The sequence below is a fragment of the Nuphar pumila genome, chromosome 5, assembly GCF_984573655.1.
Source record: "Nuphar pumila chromosome 5, dmNupPumi1.hap1.1, whole genome shotgun sequence".
Classification (NCBI taxonomy): domain Eukaryota; kingdom Viridiplantae; phylum Streptophyta; class Magnoliopsida; order Nymphaeales; family Nymphaeaceae; genus Nuphar; species Nuphar pumila.
The window spans coordinates 12,428,390-12,442,984 of record NC_143253.1 but is presented as its reverse complement, the minus strand read 5'-3'; the positions used below and the strand labels follow the sequence as shown (position 1 = coordinate 12,442,984).

The following is a 14,595-nucleotide window of genomic DNA, read 5'->3' as shown; positions in this document are numbered from 1 at the left end:
TTTATATAAAAAATTTCTCCACTTAAGTAGGTGGAGAAAGAATGATGAAAATTTTCATATCCAAACATCACATGTTTTTCATATGATATGAATATTCAACTTTTCTAAGACAACTTTTATCGCTTCCAAACATGCCTTAAAAGTCACAGCTGTGTATGAAGAACCAAAGTGAAGAAACCGCCTGCAGAAACAACAAACTTGCATAGAATATGATTGAAAGGCTTTGCACTAGCAGAAATTTGCATCAGAAGAAGCTACTTAGGCATTTAAACCAGAAAAGTTCGCAAATATACCAAACTGCATGGTTATTAACTGATAGATGACAACATGAACTGAAACATAGCACATTAACCCTTAGACATCCTCCTCCTTTAGATAAGTTGGACCAGGCTTGAAAGGGTCAGTTTCCATGTATCCATCTGGCCTGTAAAATCCAGCCTCATTCATACGGTTGCTCAGAACATGTAATATAGGCTTCTTCACCCCGTACTCGTTGGGATTCCTCTCAACATACATCTTTGCTTCCTCTGCAACCTCATTCACAAAATCAAACCTGTTATCTTCCCGTAGCATTAGCCGCTCAATGTCCAATGTCATAAGCTTTCCAGTTTCCCTGATCTTTCTCACTTGTTCTTCCAGAAAAGGAATCCTCTCCATCTTATAGGTCAACGTATCATCCTTCTTTGTCTGTAAACACATAGAGCAACATAAGATGTCATACTTGATTTCCATTTGTTCCATTTTCAGGATCAATCAGATGGGGATGTCGTATTAAACATCAAAATGAAGCAATTTCACTGTTGCATGTGAAGAAAATTAATATGTATTCATTTTCCTTTTGGGGCCAGGGAAGAAGGGATGTTGAACCCAAATCCCTTGGTTAAGATGCCATGACTCTTGAGAATCTGGCCCTTAGATTACAAAACCAAATTAGAATCAGAAATCACAATGCATGAGCAAACAACAAAATATTCTCGTTCTTTTTGGAGATTGTATGAGTTCAGACTGGATGAAAATGTTCTGTTCAGATGACGAGAAAACCTTTTCCTACCAACAAGACTTACTCTCATGCAGCACAAGAAGCAGGCGCAGAAAAATTTAATTATATGTGAGTGACTAATCTTCATGCACACATTCCAGCACATATCCATGTTCTTCTGTTCTTTTGCGAACTTTGCATTTAACAATTATGTAAACACACATGGCTTTCAGAGAAGATAAAATTTTGTCCTTGGAAACGGGTCCAACCAGAGCTGTTTAACTCGATGGCTTTGTTAAAAACATTATTCCAGGCATGTAAGATAGCTGTGACTGGAAAATTAGTTTACCAGGAATATTATACCAAATTTCTCAAAATAAATAAATCAGTCAATTCAATTTGAAAACCTAACCCATTATTACTGATCTGTTATCAAGTACCCAAAAAATTAGTTAAATTATTAATAATGCTGTTTTCACCTGAAATTTTTGATAGTCAAATTATCCCCTGAACCAAACAATAAAGGCAATGTCGATTTGCAAGAAAAAAACAGAACCAGGGGTTGGGGGAACAATTTAAGAGCAAGTTCAGTGGTGGAACCAGGAGAGAGACTGAATAAGAAACATGCATCTAATATCAAGGGAAACAAGAATATTTACTGAGTTCATATAAAAAAGGAAATTGAAAAGTTGTGTATGCGTGTCAATGGGTGCATGTTGGGGGGAAGTTAGGCACTCTTTAGATGAATTAAACTAAAAAAAAATTCTATTATATAGGGAAGACATTGATAAGTAGAGGTCGGGGAGGGAGGTAAGTGCCGCCCCGATTATTTGGTATACCCTCAAGGAAAAGCATAAGCTTGAGCACTTTTCAACAAATCAAGCATATCTTGCAGATGGCAGAACACTTATTACTTGTGGTGCCATTTTGCTTGATCATAGGTCTGAATGTTTGTGTGCATGGATTTGTGGCTGGCAGATGTAACAACTTGAAACACTTTAAAGATTTTCCTGTACCTTAGCACCCACTAGCATGGATAGGCATTCACCATTTTAAGGTTCAATTATTTGTGTACATTATTAGCACATCAGAGTTTACAGTGTACAGTGTTTATTTGTTTCTTATGATGTTGTCTTAGTTTTTTCAGATCATTTAGATATGTACCCTCTTATATAATGTAAAGACATTCATGTATTCAAATTTTCTGGTTATTCTACACAAACTACATGCTTCAGCATCCCTGAGTTACATTTCATTATTCAGTGAATGCCAATTCTCTATTCCCTGCATTATGTTTCTGCCCTGATTTGTGTTAGTGCTCAAGTCAGCCTATTGATGCCCTTGACTCATAAAAATTAAACAGAAAAAAAAAAGAATTCAAATAAACCTAATCTTTCTGTTTGGAGTTGCTTTTTATTCTCGTCAAACTCATTTCTTCAACACCATGTTCCACAAAAGCCTTATAAAAGGAAGCAACTAAGAAGCAGCCAATCTTGTTACCTCTCCAAATAAGTTGCAGATACTGATTGATTTGGTTGTGATGAAACACCTACCTTTTTAAAAAGTGAACACATCTTTATAAAATGAAGGTCAAAGTTGCACCCCAAATTTGTTCAATTTCATGCTTATGCAAAGAATCTGAATTAAATGACAATCTTATGTTCTGGTTCAATGGAGAATACATGTCAGTCAAGTTCCATTTTTCTTGTATTCATACAGTATTATTGATCAAAGATCATGTCTCAACACTCTCCAGTAGAATGTGGTTAGTATAAAAAAAGACTACTACATGTTGACTTTGTTAATGCCTCTTTCCATGATTGTTCCTTGGCAATTATAGGTTGAAGATATCCTTAGGGACATTTATTTGATTAATGGAACACCCTTTTCATGCCTTCATATACTATGCTCACATGAAAACTCTTTAATGAATTATGCTCGTCAACTTATGATAAACATGTTATGTTCTAACTAATAGCCAAAGTTTCTTAGCTATGTTAGTGTTTTCATCCCAATATAAACAAGTTATAGGTTTCTCCGTTATTAAAATTTGCAAATACATTTTGTTCTCGACAATGTTACATCCTTCCCCTAGACTCAATACATACAGTTTCTTACTGACTTCTGCCTACACTAAAGTTGATTAGGTCTAATGTAAGTAGGACAAGAACACTGTCATGCTCTCTACCTAGAGACCGACAATGCAAATAGGATCTTTAACCAGCTCAGTGTTTTTGATGCAGTGAATAGGAGGATCACTCCCGAACCCCGCAAGAATTGATACCCTAGCGCAGCTAGGAAACTAAGAAATAGGAAAACAAAAGAAAATAACACAAAAATAGACAAAAATTAACTAAAATCATCAATAACTCATCCATCAAGCTCCCTTTCTCCTCTCTACAAAAAATATTTATAGCAAACAATAAAGAAACCCTAATCCCAATACAGATCCGAGGTAGATCCGATATTAACTAATATCCAAAACATGAACCACAAACCGATATCCAACTAAATTACACACACACACAGATTATATATATATATATATATATATATATATATATATATATATATATATATATATATATATATATATATATATACAACAACAACAACAACAACAACTACGCCTTCATCCCAAAACAATTGGGGTCAGCGATATGAACCAAAAAAGAAATTCATTTTGGGTCTTCCACATGAATCCTTTTCCTCCAATCATTTCTATCCAACGCCATGTCCTCGGTGAGGTTCAAAGCATTCATATCATTTCCTATCATCTCCATCCAAGTCTTCCTAGGCCTACCCCGACCTCTTTTAACTAATATATTTTCCCATTTCTCCAACCTTCTAACTGGAGCATCATTAGGCCTTCGCCGAATATGTCCAAACCACCGTAAACGATTCTCTCGCATCTTATTTTCAATGGGTGCAACACCTACCTTCTTACGTATCTCTTCGTTCCGAATCTTATATTTTATTGTATTTCCACACATCCATCTAAGCATCCGCATCTCAGCTACACTCATTTTTTGAATATGATGTCTCTTGGCAGCCCAACATTCCGTACCATAAAGTAAAGCGGGTCTAATAGTCGTCCTATAAAACTTTCCCTTCAACCGCAATGGCATTCTACGATCGCACAGCACTCCAGTAGCACTTTTCCATTTCATCCACCCAACCTTTATCCTATGATTTACATCTCCATCAATTTCTCCATACTTTTGAATGATGGATCCCAAATATTTGAAATAATCATTCACCGGTATATCTTGCTCACCAAGCTTCACTACACTCCCATCACTACTTCGTTGCTTACTAAACCGACATTCCATATATTCAGTCTTACTCTTACTCAACTTAAAACCTCTAGCTTCCAATGTCTGTCTCCATAATTCTAACTTAGCATTAACCCCAGCTCTAGACTCATCAATCAAAACAATATCATCAGCAAACAACATACACCACGGTACATTTTCTTGAATTGATCTCGTAAGCTCATCCATCACTATCGCAAATAGGAAAGGGCTTAAAGCAGATCCTTGATGTAACCCAACCGTTATCGGAAAATTGGTTGTCACCCCTCCACAAGTGCAGACATTGGTTACTACTCCTTCATACATATCTTTAATTATACTAATGTACTTGAGAGAAACACCTTTCTTCATCATTGTCCACCAGAGAACGTCCCTAGGTATTCTATCGTATGCCTTTTCTAAATCAATAAAAACCATATGCAAATCTTTGTTCCTCTCTCTATATCTTTCAATAAGTTGTCTAAGAAGATGTATAGCTTCCATAGTTGATCTTCCAGGCATAAAACCAAATTGATTCTCCGATATCATGACAACCTTCCTCAACCTAGACTCAATCACCCTCTCCCAAAGTTTCATAGTATGACTCATGAGTTTTATACCACGATAGTTTGTGCAATCTTGTATATCACCCTTATTCTTATATAAAGGCACCAAAGTACTCTTCCTCCACTCATTAGGCATCTTATTTGTTCGCCAAATCAAGTTAAAAAGATTTGTCAACCATTCTAAACCTTTCTCTCCCAAGCATTTCCAAGCCTCGATAGGTATATCATCTGGGTCAACTGCACTTCTTGATTTCATTTTCTTCAAAGCCTCTGCAATTTCTTTCTTTTGAATCTTGCGCATGAAGTCACGATTTATCTCATGAAAAGGAATGGAGAAGTCTCCAAGATCTTGAGCATGACTATCATTAAATAGCTTATCAAAATAATCTTTCCATCTCTCCTTAATCTCCTCATCTTTGACTAAAACCCTTTGCGTTTCATCTTTGATACATCTAACCATACCCAAATCCTTCGATTTCATATCTCTCATCTTTGCAAGCCTATAAATATCCTTCTCGCCTTCTTTGGTATCCAACTTGTCATAAACCTCCTTATATACCTTAGCCCTCGCGTTTCGAACAACTTTTTTAGCTTCCTTCTTTGCTATCATATACTTCTCCAAATTCTCATTATCACGACTCTTACTTAGATTTCTATAACACTCTCTTTTAACCTTAATAGCTAATTTGACATCCTCGTTCCACCATGATGTATCCTTACCTAGTGGTGCACCGCCTTTAGACTCACCCAATACCTCCTTAGCTACTTTTCTCATACCACCCGCTATCTTATTCCACATTGATTCTGAATCCTCCTCGAGACACCAATCAACTTCCTTAACTACCTGCTCTACAAACATTCCTTGTTTAGCTCCTTTCAGTGCCCACCACTTAATTCTAGGATCTATCCTATGTCTATCCCTTTTGCGGCATTGTCTAATTCTAAGATCTAAAATTAAGACTCTATGTTGTGTAGCTACACTTTCTCCTGGTATAACCTTACAATCGATGCAACAACCCCTATCTCTCTTTCTAAGTAGGAAAAAATCTATCTGACTTCTATTAACCCCACTTTTAAATGTTACTAGGTGAGACTCCCTCTTCCTAAACCAAGTGTTTGCTAAGATCATATCATAGGACAAACAAAAATCTAAAATCCTTTCTCCACTTTCATTTCTTTCTCCTATACCATAGCCTCCATGGATATTCTCAAATCCATCCCTACTAATGCCTACATGTCCATTAAGGTCACCGCCGATGAAAAGCTTTTCTCCATAAGATGTCTCTTGTACTACTCCATCTAAATCTTCCCAAAATTGATGCTTAATGGAATCATCTAAACCTACTTGAGGTGCATAAACACTAATAATATTAATAATATCTGTACCTAATACTAATTTAATAAGTAAAATTCTATCACCCTTCCTACGGACCTCAACTACATTATCTATAAACTGACGACTCATAACAATCCCTACTCCATTCCTATTCCTATTTATTCCTGTATACCAAATCTTATATCCCCAAGGTTCTATCACTTTAGCTTTCTCACCTACCCATTTGGTCTCTTGAAGACATAAAATATCAATTTTTCTCCTACACATAACATCTACTAACTCTACCAACTTACCAGTTAAAGACCCTATGTTCCAAGTGGCTAACCTAATTTTATGGTCTTGGACTAACTTCTTTACCCCCACCCGTCCAACAAAGCGAGGGAACCCTTGCCTATTTGACACCACACCCGGGCGCCGGTGTGACGCGTCGCTTCTGGGCGACGACCTAGCAACCCTTGCACATTTATCACTGCCTCCGGGCCTAGAGAGTACAGCGCGTCGCTCAATAGGGAACGCCCCAACGAAATTCTCATATTGGTTCATTTTCATAGGATATGACAGTTTTTATGCTGGCTGTCACAGGCCTACCGCAACCCTCCTCCTTTATCCGGGCTTGGGACCGGCAGTGTATAACTACACAGGCAGTATATATATATATATATACGGATTCAAATGGACCCGGTAGTGTCTCGCTTCCACTCCAGAATCAGTTTTGCATGTAGCTGCATATGAAATGTCATCACACAACCACACATTGTCTCTATCCATTTATTTATGTTCTTCAAATGGCTCAACATTTCATCTTCCAAATTATTTTTTGTGGTCAAATCATGTCGCTCTGACATACTTCAACCAACCGCGACCACCATTACACTATCAATTGTTTTAGAAATGTATTTCTAGCTTATTTGGTTAATGATACATAACTTCAGGAATATTTAAATAAACCCATGAATAATGATGATGAAAAATAAGAAAAAAAAACATAAAGAAATTACTTGTGTAGTTTCCCCCATTCCTGCACAAAGTGTTTTGAACCAATGGGTTCATATTTCTGTGTGCTTCTATGAGTGGTTTAGCCATGACATAGAAAGCATACTATGCCTGTTTATATAGCCTAAAAATAATCTTTTAAGGCAAGCTAATCCATCTGGTCTATGTGTTAATAGATACTATAAAGGTTCCAGTCAGTTCACTCAATCTACAAAATTAAGGGTGTGTGCAACTGTTCAGTCATGGCCATGCCATTGTCAAACTCGGGATCCTATATGTACCTTGCAATAAGAACATTATAGAAAGATGAATAGAATTGTGAGGGAGAAAAATCATACACTTGGTTTGGCTTTTCAAGCAGCTCAACTACAAGGATCAAGCATCCAGATCATATGTAAATTGTATTTACTTTACAGATTTTAGCATAGGATCGTTCTAGTGAAGTAATTCAATGTCACTTACTAAACACACTGTACAATACTGTACAGCCTTAGTATGAAGGCATTCTCATGTCATTATCTTCCTCCAACAACCACAAGACAATGGTGTTAGTGAGAAGATGAAAACAATTTGGATCAAAGATTCTGAATTACTTTTGTCCATGTAATTGTCGTGTCCAACCTCTCTCCACAAAGATCATCCTTGCTCGCATCAATCAATGGGAGAAACCACATATGAAACATCTTCAATAATGCAAAAGAAGATCCTATTTCTAAAACAACATCGAGTAACAGCAGCAGAAGCAACAACAATGGCAGCTATAACAACAAAAGAAATTATTACAACACAAATTTTCCATTTAAACAACAGAAGAGATGACTAAAACACAAATATCCCATTTAATGTGCCATCATATAAGCTTCTATTGTCATGCCTCATTCACAACATTCCAACCCTTTACTGGCCATCTCCTTCTGTTGGTTTGGTCAACAAATACTAATTACGGTTCCTCTATATCCAATCAATAGTTTCTCCATAAGTTTACCTGCATAATTTTTAAGGATTATTAATAAAGAACTCATAATTTTTAAGGATTATTAATAAATAAAGAACTCATTTTTTTTCTCCAAATTAGAAATGTGTTTCTAGCTTTTGAATTTCATTTATTGATATATTACGTGTTCATTTGTTCATTTCTAGCCAATCAAGGCATAATTTGCATTTATAGAACTATTTTAGGCTATAAATCACTATTTATATATAAATTATATTTAAATATATTTTTGATGGAGTTTGTAAATTATCGAAGTGTATTTGTGTCTTATGTGACTCTTAATAATGGTTTATAGGGTAATTTGTCATTTTTGGCTAATCTTGGTATAATTAGTATTTTTGAAGTTTTTGGCATTTGCGATCGCACACAAATGGTTCATTGTATTGCTTAGGTATGGTCTTTGCAGACTTCGAAACTCCTCGGTCTTTTGAGTTTCGATTTATTGTTCTTCACATTATTAAGGTAAAATACCTTAACTGAACTTATAGAGAGCATGTTTAGGCACTAATTGTATAAGCATGATGCTGTTGTGCTAAATATTTCACTGAATTGCAAAATACAAGTTATACTCACACACTTCGCTTAGTTGTGGATATCTAGGACTCTTGTGATTTTAATTCAAAGATTATGCTTGTCATGATTGTAATTAACGGAATATGGAGTGTATTTGCTGCAGGTACACCTGTGTGGGGGTTTAAATGCCCGTGCACTTATGAATGTATAATATGTACGCAATGTGTGTCATTATACTTTGGTTTGCGCATGCTATGTTGTTTTGTGTGTTTGCATGAATCTGACACATGGTGCACATACAACTTCTATGGATGTGTGTAAGTCGTGTTCGATACACACTGTGAATGTTATATATATTATCTTGTCATATGATTGACTCATTTATTCTTATGAAAGAATGCATGCGAATGTTATAAATTGTTTTGGACTTGTATGTCTTGTCTGCTTGAGAAACATCTGACGTATCTTTCTTATGCAATTTATATCTAAGGTGATATATTGATTCATGTGGTGATAAATGTATATATGACTTGAATCCTGCGTGCATAACTCGAACTACGTAGGAGCTACATATGTTGAGGTTTAGTTGCTTCATATTATAAAATATGCATGTTCACGTATGTATGAAAACTCACGTTTGTTTACGCATGCTTCGATGTTCAATGTACGAAATATAATGTTCCATGTGGCGATGATATGATGCGTAAGATAATATGTTTCTGTATAATATGATTTAAATGTCACGTAATGTAAAATTATTAATGCCTGTGATAAATGCTTAAGTTCAATAGTGAACTATGGTTCATGGAACCTTATTGGTTAAATGTGTGATTTTATGATTTAAATGTCATATGAAGTGATGTATGATGTGATGCATATTAATTGTATACATACTTGTACCCGTGTTGGTGGCTATTGATCTTGAGAGTGGTCAATTGTATTGATGCATGTAATGACAGTAGTTTTAACTGGATATGGTAACCGTTCAGGAACTGTTCCCAAAGGATTCTATGTGAGGGTGTGCATGACTAGATCAGGTAATCCGGCTAGAATGGTAAGTCTCTGTGAGGAAATGCATTATCCAAGAGCAGGTGGCCCGCGAAAACGGTATATTCATGTGAGGAAGTGCATTGTCCAAGTCTAGGCAGACCATCCGTTTAGGGCGGCAAGTCCTTGTGAGGTTGTACATTTTCCAGACAAGGTGATCTGGCGTGGATCTTATAAATCTTTATTATGAATAAATGAAATGTTATGATGAATTGTGATGATCTTATAAGTTCATTGAGATAATCAGTTATAAATCTATAGATTTGGCTTTTATGTTGTAGTATGAGTATATGTTGAACTCAGATGTAGAATTAGATCTTTATTGATTTTAGATCTTGATATGAGGTTATGATTGTGATGCTTATGTTAGTGTATAAGTGAATGACACATCACGCCAACAAATGACTAAGTTGACTTATTAGGTGAATGACACATCACGCCTACAAATGATTACAACAACAACAACTACGCCTTCATCCCAAAACAATTGGGGTCGGCGATATGAACAAAAAAAAAATCATTTTGGGCCTTCCACATGAATCCTTCTCCTCCAATCATTTTTATCCAATGCCATGTCCTCGGTGAGGTTCAAAGCATTCATATCCTTTCCTATCATCTCCATCCATGTTTTCCTAGGCCTACCCTGACCTCTTTTAACTAATATATTTTTTCATTTTTCCATCCTTCTAACTGGAGCATCATTAGACCTTCATCGAATATGTCCAAACCACCGTAAACGATTCTCTCTCATCTTATTTTCAATGGGTGCAACGCCTACCTTCTTACGTATCTCCTCGTTCTGAATCTTATCTTTTAATGTATTTCCACACATCCATCTAAGCATACGCATCTCAGCTACACTCATTTTTTAAATATAATGCCTCTTGGCAGCCCAACATTCCGTACCATATAGTAAAGTGGGCCTAATAGTCATCCTATAAAACTTTTCCTTCAACCACAATGGCATGCTACGATTGCACAACACTCCAGTTGCACTTTTTTATTTCATTCACCCAACCTTTATCCTATGATTTACATCTCCGTCAATTTCTCCATACTTTTGAATGATAGATCCCAAATATTTGAAACAATCATCCACCGGTATTTCTTGCTCACCAAGCTTCACTACACTCCCATCACTACTTTATTGCTTACTAAACTGACATTCCATATATTTTGTCTTACTCTTACTCAACTTAAAACCTTTTGCTTCCAATGTCTGTCTCCATAATTCTAACTTAGCATTAACCTCAGCTCTAGACTCATCAATCAAAACAATATCATCAGCAAAGAACATACACCACGGCACATTTTCTTGAATTGATCTCGTAAGCTCATCCATCACTATAGCAAATAGGAAAAGGCTTAAAGCAGCAACCGTTATAGGAAAATTGGTTGTCACCCCTCCACAAGTGTGGACATTGGTTACTACTCCTTCATACATATCTTCAATTATACTAATGTACTTGAGAGAAACACATTTCTTCATCATTGTCCACCAGAGAACGTCCCTAGGTACGCTATCGTATGCCTTCTCCAAATCAATAAAAACCATATGCAAATCTTTGTTCCTCTTACTATTTCTCTCAATAAGTTGTCTAAGAAGATGTATAGCTTCCATAGTTGATCTTTCAGGCATAAAACCAAATTGATTCTCCGATATTCCTCAACCTAGACTCAATCACTCTCTCCCAAAGTTTATAGTATGACTCATGAGTTTTATACCACAATAGTTTGTGCAATCTTGTATATCACCCTTATTCTTATATAAAGGTACCAAAGTACTCTTCCTGCACTCATTAGGCATCTTATTTGTCCGCCAAATCTTGTTAAAAAGATTTGTCAACCATTCTAAACCTTTCTCTCCCAAGCACTTCCAAGCCTCGATAGGTATACCATCTAGGCTAACTGCCCTTTTTTATTTCAGTTAGTTCAAAGCCTCTGCAATTTCTTTCTTTTGAATCTTGAGCATGATTAAGTTGACTTATTAGGTGAATGACAGATCACGCTTATATAGTTTTGTTGCAAATGATTAAATTATGATTATCTGATTTGAATATATCACACCTAGGTATCATGAATATCTAATTGATTTACTTAGAAAGTATATTAGTGTGTTGCACGCTGGCATAGTCAAATTTGATTTAACCTATTGTTTATAAGAATTATGAATGTATATGAAAATGATGCAATGACTTGAATGTCTTAGATGTATGTATGTATTCAAGCGATGACTTATATCTTGAATGCATATGAATTATGCTTTACGATGTGACTTCATATTGAATGAAATATTAAGTGATGAAATGTTTTTAAATGCCTTATGTTTAAATGCTTGAATGAATGACTTATGAGATGTCTCCTTGTCTGTCGCTAGATGATTGATGAATAATATATCATGTCTTTATTTTTAAATGTTTGATATGTTTTCTTTAAGTTTGAGTTTAAATTGCTCTACCAGACTTTAGTGAGTCTAACCCCGTTTTATAGGAGACAGGTAAAGTATGATGAATAGTTGAAGTGAATGACTGATCGAGTTGCATCCTCAGGGGTCCATTCTTACCTTACAATCTTGGTAGACGTGATCTTTTTTTGTTTTAAGTACTTGATTATGTAAAGACTGACTATTGTTTTTATACTTTGATTTGAAATGAAATTAAAACTCTTCATATTTCAATCTTATATTGTACGTGATTTGAAATGTGGATGTCCCGTACATTTTGATTTGATTATTGTCTTTAGTGTAACCCCGCCCAAAGTCTTAATCATTTTTTAAAATTGTTTTAGCATTATAAGAACTGATTTACTTATAAAAAAATTTGGTCTCAAAATTTTAATATTTGAACAATAATAATGGTTAAAATTTTGGGGGCGTTAAAGCTTCCTTTTTTTTAACTCGGAAAAGAACTTGTGTCGTTGTTGGACTATAATTTGAACTTAAGAGAGATTTACAGCTGCAATTAAACATAGTACACAAACAAACAAACTACATTCGGTGGTTCTCGAAAGACTAGTTTTATCCGGCATTTAACAGAGAACTAAATGTTTGAAAATACACATACACTAAAACTGTATCATTGTCCTGCTGCTCATGGGAAAATGAACTGCTCCCTTGCCACAAAAAGGAATAAAAAAACCACCACTATAGTAGATAATCGTGTGATTCCAAATTTTCATTTCTATCGTTTCTTTCGGGTAACATATACCTCATTAAATTTAATGTCAAAATCACGCAAGGCCTAAAAAAGAAAAAGAGAAGAAAAAAGAATCAAGAAAAAAATTATGCAACGAGTGCCTACAACAATTGAAACGGAAACAAAAAATTGGAGGGGAATGGGTACGGAATTACCAATTTCCTCCTCCTCCAGATTCTTCTAGAGCTACGTTTATGGTGAGGTCCAAATGATGATTGGTCATCACTTCCCTATGAAAACAAACGATTGCGTTCCTTGTTATTTCAACATGAATCTATCGGAACTCCAATCATGACAAAAGGAAAAAATAAATTAGGAGAAGAAGAAATGAGCGTCACATGCGTACCTTAGCAGAGACACGGGAAGCAGAGAAGAAAGCGCCGCTCCTAATCCCACCACCAACGCTTCCTCCAATGGAGACCTTGTGAGCAGGAGAAACGGAAGGGAATGAGATGAATGGTGTCGATGAAAACCTCCTTCGACAGCGAAAATGTAAAGAAAGGAAAGAGAAACAAAAGAGAAAGACTCACCGGCAAGGTGGTGGAAGGATGAAAGACCTTGATGAAAGATGGGAGAGCAGCCATTACATTATTATTCTAATTAATTAGAAAACTTTTACATTAGCGAATACCACCTTCACCTTTCAGTTCAGGGGCAGCGTATGTTGTTGAGCTCTCTCTCTCTCTCTCTCTCTCTCTCTTGAGAAATTTTATCAGCAGTGAGCAAACGATCTTCGCCTTCTTTCGATAAGGTGTTGGGGGAGAGAAGACGCCCTTCTCCCAAAAGACAAAAGATAAGGCGAGCTTTCACAAATCTCGTTCTCGGCAAAGAATACGAGTTTTTCTCTAAAAGAAATGGGTTCGTGCTAAACCAATTTGGTGCCAAACCGCGTGCTAAATGGGTTTTTCGGCTTCTCCAGTGCTTTTTACGCGGTTTCGGCTCCATAAATGCGTTAAGCATGGTCGATTTAGTAAGAATCTGGATCATGTGTCTTGGTTTTCAAAATTTATAAAGATTTTAGATCGTTGACTTTTGAACTTTATAAAACCCATCAATGTGTTGGAACCAAATGCTTCAAGAGTAAATCCCTCTAAAATCAAGTATGTAGATCACATCAGAATTTAAAAATAAACTAAAAGAAGCCCAAAAGACCTATTTAGCACCAAATGGGTTTAGCACCGACCCATTACTCTTTATATATATATAGAGAGAGAGAGTAATGGGTTTGTGCTAAACCAATTTGGTGCTAAACCTTGTGTTAAACGGGTTTTTATTGCTTCTTCCGTGCTTTTTATGTGGTTCTGGCCCATAAATGTGTTGGTTATGGTCGATTTACTAAGAATCCACACATGTATCATGTGTTTTTGATGGAAAAAATGATGTGTGGAGCCTAAAAAATTTACAAAAATTTTGTACCATTGATTTTTTGAACTTTATAAAACCCACCCATGTGTTCGAATAAAATGCTTCAAGAGTTGATCCCTATAAAATCAAGTACATAGATCACATCAGTAACGTTAGAATAAAAAAACTCGAAAAAACTATTTAGCACACGGTTTAGCACCAAGACTCATTACTATCTCTCTCTCATAATGGGTAGGTGCTTAATGATACATGTTTAATGGGGTTTTCAAAGTTTTTTTCGTTTTACTTTTAAATTATGACAGTACATATGTGATC

At 35.8% G+C, this 14,595-nt stretch overlaps 1 protein-coding gene across 1 annotated transcript; it reads right to left on the bottom strand.

The window, feature by feature from the left end:
* Positions 1-238: 238 nt before the first annotated feature.
* LOC149836813 (protein PLASTID TRANSCRIPTIONALLY ACTIVE 7-like) lies at positions 239-13,674 on the bottom strand. The gene is made up of 4 exons (XM_090007130.1): positions 13,446-13,674; positions 13,262-13,336; positions 13,071-13,145; positions 239-687 (listed from the first exon to the last, which is right to left on the bottom strand). The coding sequence occupies exons 1-4, from the start codon at positions 13,497-13,499 to the stop codon at positions 355-357; spliced, it is 537 nt and encodes a 178-aa protein (XP_089863256.1). The 5' UTR covers positions 13,500-13,674; the 3' UTR covers positions 239-354.
* Positions 13,675-14,595: the final 921 nt, after the last annotated feature.